Consider the following 7,493-nt stretch of genomic DNA (forward strand, 5'->3'; position numbering starts at 1 on the left):
TAAGCAAATTATTCTGTGCAATACCCCTTTCAGTCCCCTGTGAGAAAAAACATACATTGTGTGTGCGTGCGAGTCAAAAGCATCTCCTCCTTTTGACTCGCACGCACACACAGAAAAAGGAGTGGGAGGATGTGGTGGCACAATCTTTCCCTTCTTTTGCTTACATGAGGTCACTCGACCATCGGGCTTGACGGTTATTGATGTGTGCATATGTTAAAATAATGATATCATCCGAGAAAAACAACAAATGAGACCCAATTTTTGATACATTATTTTAATATTTGCCCTATTTTGTTTTATAAAAACAGAGCAATACTTACTAAGTTCTCACATAAGCACACAGTAATTGTTATTTACAAAACTGAATAGTGAAACAATGGTAATGTTCTGGATGTTGATATTTCACAACTTCCACAATTTCCACGGGTAAACTCAATGAAAATGTCAGGTGTCATTGTTCGGCTCTCATCCCCTGCTGCTCGGCTGCGGCCTGGGCTGCTAACTTCTCCCGTTTCTCCTGCTCAGCCTTCTCCCTCAGCTCCTTCTCTCTCTGGATCAGCTGCTTCCTCTCTGCCTCCCAGGCCGGCACGTTGCTCTTGTACAGCTCCAGGTCGGGTTTCTCAGCAGCAGCCATGTTCTGCTGGGCCAGAGCGGTCCCTGCAGCGAGGAACGAGGCAGAGTCCACTTTGCCCTCAGACTCCAGCCGGCTACACAGCTCCTGAAGAGGCAGGGAAAACAAAAAATATGTTAAAGATACAACAGTGACCTCAAAACTCAAAACCAGGTTATTTGATACGTACCAAAAAGAGACAGATTAGCTGGAGTCATAGTATGAACAAAACATCAAGGTCTGGATGTTCTGATAAGGAATTTTGAGTCAACATATAATTATTGGCTGGCTCTGTTAAGTTAAAGGCCCAATCAAGCCAATGATTAAACGCAGACCTGGAATGCAGTGAACCAAACCACTTAGTTCAGCACATGATGAAGACCTGGGTTTCTGTAAAGGTTTTTTTTTTGGAGTATGTTTAACACAAGTGTAGTTATGGCGTACCAGTAACGGACCACACTTATTGGCTGGTATCAGATTTGTTTTGTTCAGCCAATGTGTTCACACTGTGCCACTGGACAACAGGTGGTGGTGACAGATCCTTAAACACATCAATGTGCCAACAACGGCAGGAAAGGAGACATGTGCAAGCTTCTTAACATTGACAACAACCTTTAGGAGGAGGAAAATGTATTCAACACATTTGGGCAGGACATGCCCAATAAATGCACTGAAGGACAAATTAGATATATGTTTTGCAGTAAAACTAAATAGTAGTTTAATAATAGAGCTTGTAGTGTGGTAATAACACAAGGGCATCTTCTGAAATAAAAGATTTGACCAGAAACAAACCAACAAATCCATCTCAGTCCTCAAATAGACATACAAAGCTGGATTCAGCAAAAATGTTGAGTGAATTTATATTGGGCTCTTTATATTTGTATATCTAATATTTGGCTCTTACATTAAAAAGGTAGGAACAGTAAGTAGTGAATCTGTAATGGGCTGGTGTTCTTGGTGAATTTGATCAAAAAAGCCTCTGTTTCTATGTCTGTGTTTACGGACTCGCCCCGACAACGGTAGCTGAGGTTAATTCAGTTGCTCCAAACAAAAGTACACCCGCTGTACACAACTAACACCCACCTTGAATCTGCTGACATATTGAGGGAGCTTAGCCTGCTCCGCCTCATCTTCTTCATCGACGGGGTTTTCTTTCTTTACCTCCTCTCCTGCTGACTCCTCTCCAGAGGACTTGCTGTCTGAGGAAGAAGACAGTTCCTGCAGCAGGTCGTTCATGTAGTCCAGCTGAAAATAAGTTAAACAACTAACATTGAGTATGCAGAACAAATATAGTTTTAAATGATTACGTGTACAAAATCAATAAAGAGTAGAACTGCTGAAAGAGGTGTTACTGCCTGTACGTTATCTGATTTATATTTAAACATTTGGAATGAAAGGAACATATTTTCCAAGATTTCATTTCAAGGACAGACACGCTAAGACCTCACCTCTTAATTTTAGGTAGAAGTAAGATTAACTGTCACCTGTCACCAGCATTTTCAATTGAGATGTAATATTTCCTCTGTCCTGCAGCGTTATCCGCTCTGTCTACATTATTGCTGTGCTGCCGTCTGACACAAGCGGTTTAGTTCCTGTCGCAGTGATTCTCACAGACATCCTCTGTGCTGCAGGCCAGCCACAATCTCATTACACATGGACAAAGCTGGAGTATTGAACTGGACAGCACAGGCCGGATTAGAGGCGCTACACCCCAGTGTGTGTTGTTGCAAATATGTAACAACAACAACAACAACATGACCGCATGTGTGTTTTATCTCAGCGGATAGACTGTCTGTGTCACACACCCCACCTGGAGAGTAACAACAGCCTCTACTGAGCGCGTTTGGGCTGATGTGTTCTGTGACAACACAGAATCATATTTTAAAAACAAGTTTTTTCTCCAGAACAGTCTTAAAGTTGAATTTGACGTCAAACCCACAGTCAGTGGAGAAGATGGACACCACAGACTTGAATAAGGAGCAAACTGTTCGGTTAGAAAAGAGAAAAACCTGCCTCTTCCAAGGCTTTTGTTTCTTGTTTTCATTTGTTATGAGATAGGATATCATTGAGGATGCACCTAACCAACGTATTCTTCTAAAAACATTTACACATTTCCTCGATCCTTACTGAGTCTTTGGACAGCTTGACGTCCCCAGAAGCAGCAGCCACTCCCTCCATGACAGCCAGCGCCCGGCTCAGATACCCTCGCTCCCAGGAGAGAGGCATCCCTTTGAACAAGGCATGAATGCCCTTTGACATCTCCACCTTACCTGGATTGGAAAGAAGGAGAAGAACAAATGAGACAAACTGCATAAAGAAAGAACACTGAGTGAATCACATGAAGTGGGTGAAGAAACCCAAATACACACCCAGCAGAGCGTTGCCCAGCAGCTGAGCGCTGAGGCCAACAGAGTTGTCCTGCTTCATCCCACAGAGGAGCAGCGACGCTCCCAACATCCTCTCCTCTGACACCTGCACACAGCGAGGAGCAAGGGTAAGCGATTGTAATGGGGAGCAGATTTGTGATGCTTTAACATTTATGCTAATAAAATAGCTTTTTTCCATTATAATGCATTGCAATTCAAATCATTGCCTTTAGTGTGGCGCCAAAATGAATGTAGAGTACTGTATTTACAAACATAACATTATTTTGAGATCATGTTTTTGCATGTTGCCGTCGTTTCACTCACAGCGAGTTGTGGTCTGGTTGCTAGGTAACTGGCCAGGGCATACAGAGACAGGATCCGAGTGGAGGAAAGGTCGAAGGCCTCCTGTAGCATCACCTCTTCAACCACAGAGCACGCACCTGTAATTACCACAAATACATAGTCATTGCTACACCCTCTTATTAAATCTTGTTATGAGGAAAATAAAAATAAAAACAATTGTCGATATTACAAGGATTTCCTCCTTCTAATGATATAAGTCAGCAGGGCAAAAGATCAAAAGCATGTTTTCTTAACTCTTAGCTATTTCTGTTCACCCTGTTTTTCAAGTTAAAAGGATAAGTCTGGTGGAAACATATTTTCTTATTGTCAAACAATGTTTTGAAAAGATTTTTTTTTAATGAATGCACATTTATTTAAATCACAAAAGTGATGTGAATATTCATCTAATTGAACTTCTGGTTGGGCAACATTAAGGGAACATGTGATCGTAGCATGGCATTTATGATGGTTTGTAAATGATTCATTTTAAGAACTTTATAGTCTCCTTATGGGTCCACACAGATCTGCCATTAGTATTGAAGTTTCATTTCAGGTTTTTCTATGCACAGAAATGAAAATGAGGTTCCAAATAGGGGGATGGGAACCAACTCACTATCTCTTAATAGTTTTGGGACGAAAATTAAGTTGAGAGGAATAAGATCTATCAGATTTGAGTTTCTCAGGCAGAATGGGTCAACAGGGTCAATATATTGAAGGTTTTAGTCTATTTATGGGATTTCCTGACAACACAAAATATAATATTGCTAGATTAATAATCTAATGTAAAACAACCTTAGATTTGATTGGCAATACTGAAATTATAATACAGTATAAAACTAACATAACATTAACAACTGAATGAGTTCAGAATTGTATCAAATGTAATCCTAAATTGATGCGCTTTCACTTTCAAAAGTATTTTCTTTTTTTAATTATATTTTGTAATATATATCATAACTTAGTACTTTTTTTTAACATATGTAACATTAAGCTGTCTGTGGCTCTTTCCTGCTGTAACGATGCAAATCTCCCCTCTGTGGGACTGATAAAGGTTGATTCTGATTTGTGCCAAATATGAAATGTTGTTTATCGTCTACTGTTATTATAGAACAAATAACCAGGCTTCCCCTTCACCTCTGTGTTTTACAAACAAGGAAAGAAATGTTTGAAATCTGATGTTAGTGGTTTCGATAGACAGTCTGTTTCCACTCCTGGAAATATCCAAAGACAACAGGAATGTGTCTGCAGAGATTGTATTTTATTATTGTCTGCCTGGCCCGGTTTTTCCGGAGGATTTTTCAGAAACATGTTTTTAAAAAAAGCCTTACTTTTAAAGTCTCCGTCCTTAATGTAAGAATCTATGAGCAGGTTAAACGTGAAGTCATCTGGGAATATTCCATACTGGACCTGCACACACAAGATGTTTTGCATTATTATGAGCATTGACGGTCTACCTCATGAAAAAAAAAGACCGTAATACAACAACAACACAACTGCTGATTCCTAATGCATGAAAGTCTCACAGTAACACGACCCCGATCACAACATCAGAGGCTCCACTGTCCGAGCACACTCTGTTCTACCTTGCTCCAAAACACTACTTTGGAAAATTCAGTGATTCCCTGAGTCTACAACTCACTAATGAACAGTACACATGCTGGGCTGAAATGTCAAACGTGAGATGTTATGTTCTACTCAGATCAGTTTGAAAGTGCATCTGGGTGGTCAAGTTAAGATCTGTGATTGCTCTGACTGTCTGATAACTGCAGCTGTCAGACCCCAGCAGGAGCCTGATCAGATGTCCTTTATTACTAAAAAGATGGATCCCTTTTGCATTGAACAAAGAGAATTGATTTAATTGAGGGATGATAACGTGTTGTTTACCTTGTTTTTAAGTGTGTGCAGGGCCTTCTCTTTGACTCCGTATTTTAGACACTGCCTTATCCAACTGTGAATGGTCCAGTCTCTCAGGTACCAACAGTTTGGACTGTGACGAAACCTGGGGAAAAAATGACAACACATAACATTTTTATTAAATATATATCCATTAAACTTTGGCTCTAATAACAGTATATGTTTTGTGGGAAGATGTGAAGAAGAGTAGAGATGAAATGTGATCATATTTGAATTTCACAAGACAATATTTTGGTTGCTTGGTTTGCAGAGAGCAAAAAAACAAGAGTCCGAAACACATGTGGGACAGTAGAATCCATTAATAAAATGCAAAGGTGGTTATTTGATTTTTAACTGATTATTAAAATGAATATGCTGTGAACAAGGGTGTGATTGGGGAATTTACTAAATCCTATTATCACAGGACTGGGTGCAGATTCCAGAGGAAGGAGTTAACAGGAAAAGTCTGGCGTTACCCCGAACAAAGAAAAGCATGTGACAGAACATAAACTGAAAACAGAAAACTCATTCCAAGAAAAACACACAAAACCAACTAAGCAGCAGGAATCTGACACAGAAACTGATGCAGAAAGATTAAACGTGATCCTTCTTACTTGTAAAGGTAGTACTCTGCTTGGTTCACTTCCTCTTGAGATGAAATAGTGTCAACAAACTGAAACAGAAAATTCAAATGTGTGTTAAAAGATGTTGTACCAACTGTTATCAGATTCACAAATATTTGTTTATTTATACTGATCAGTGGCAGGACAAACGATTAAATAGAGAGGATCTAAATCTAGAGCTTACCCGAGACACAGTCAGAGAGCTAACTGGAAGATTTCTGTCGTATGTCCTGTCCATATTGTTGGCAAGTAGAGCTGTAAGTTATAAAAAACAGAAGCACAGGACTTTAAAACAGTTAATGTACAGTAGCACATTTGAGCCAGTTAATACTGCCCATTTAAACAATAAAAAAAACAAAAACATGTATTGATTTTAATTTAATAAAGCCATAGCTGACAATCTAATTTTGTTTTAACTATTGAACAATTACCATGCAACATGAGGCTGTAGCATTACACTGCCCTCGTGTGGTGACAGTGCACACACAACAAGATGTTGATGTCCTACATGCAGCAATAAAATAATGTCCTCGTTCTTTTGACATGAAATCTATTGATGATGATAGGGCTAAGTGTTAATACAGATGTTATTATAATAGTTAAGTTTCACAAACACCAAAGAAAGAATGAGTTTAGCTGTCTTTCTGCTTGAGGAAAGAAGCTGATTTGTAGCCTGAAGGTACGAAAGCAGATCCTTCTGTATCTCTGTCGAGACCATAGCACAGTGGACAGGATGTGGCCTGGGGTGGGTATTGTCCTTTAATGATGATAGTTTTAGAATGTATTTATTTTGGTTGATAACTACTTTTGAAAGGTGCAATAATCAAGGTATTATTATTATTATTATTATTATTATGCTTCACAGAAAAAACTATTATATCCAATCAGGGCCCTGATTGCAAAATGTCTCAGAAAGAGACTAAAACATGCCATGTGTGATGTGATCCTTGTTCTAGTTAAAAGTGGGAACAAAAGTGTTTGAATCTCCAAACGCTACAACAGATGTTATTCCTGCTATATTGTGCTGACTGTTGAGCCACGTTCAGGGTTAAACTGTTGAATATTGATAATCTGCATCTGTATATGCAGATTATATCTGTGTGACAATATTATGTCTTCCCTACAAAATTCCCACTAATCCTGACCCACGTTAGCAGACTTGAGTTATTATTGGCTGGACTGTTCATTGAATAGTATGTGAATATATTATTATCAGTTGTATCTCTTACCCAGGTTGAGAGGCTCTTTCTCCCTGGCCTCCCACACTTTGGTGTCTGTGTAAGCTGCTGAGAGCAACCATCTCCTGGCTGCGAAGACACACGGTCAGTCAGGTCATATAGATACAAACACTACACGTTTATAAGCTCGTTAACAATTACAAAACATTAACACACGTGTGCTGTTTAGCAGGTTCATGTAACGTTAGCTACAGTTAGCTTTCAACATCAACTGGGGACATTTAGCTCCTAAACATCAAAATAATGAAAAGTAAACAACAAAGGTGTAACATATAAACAAACCAATGCGATAATGTAAACTGTGATATTATACATGGCTTTATATTAGATCAGTTTACCTGAAAAAGACGGGGATAAACATTTAACTTTGAAAGCCGCAGTCACACATCGCTTCCACACGGAGGCTGCCATCTTTGGACGA

The 7,493-nt window shown here is 39.2% G+C and overlaps 1 protein-coding gene across 1 annotated transcript; it reads right to left on the bottom strand.

The window, feature by feature from the left end:
* Positions 1–258: 258 nt before the first annotated feature.
* Positions 259–7,493, bottom strand: mrps27 (mitochondrial ribosomal protein S27). The gene is made up of 11 exons (XM_010797331.1): positions 7,411–7,493; positions 7,064–7,141; positions 6,019–6,089; positions 5,826–5,884; positions 5,203–5,317; positions 4,647–4,725; positions 3,301–3,416; positions 2,980–3,082; positions 2,738–2,880; positions 1,694–1,855; positions 259–718 (listed from the first exon to the last, which is right to left on the bottom strand). The coding sequence occupies exons 1-11, from the start codon at positions 7,481–7,483 to the stop codon at positions 452–454; spliced, it is 1,266 nt and encodes a 421-aa protein (XP_010795633.1). The 5' UTR covers positions 7,484–7,493; the 3' UTR covers positions 259–451.

The sequence above is a fragment of the Notothenia coriiceps genome, unplaced genomic scaffold, assembly GCF_000735185.1.
Source record: "Notothenia coriiceps isolate Sejong01 unplaced genomic scaffold, NC01 NC01_scaffold00037761, whole genome shotgun sequence".
Classification (NCBI taxonomy): Eukaryota; Metazoa; Chordata; class Actinopteri; order Perciformes; family Nototheniidae; genus Notothenia; species Notothenia coriiceps.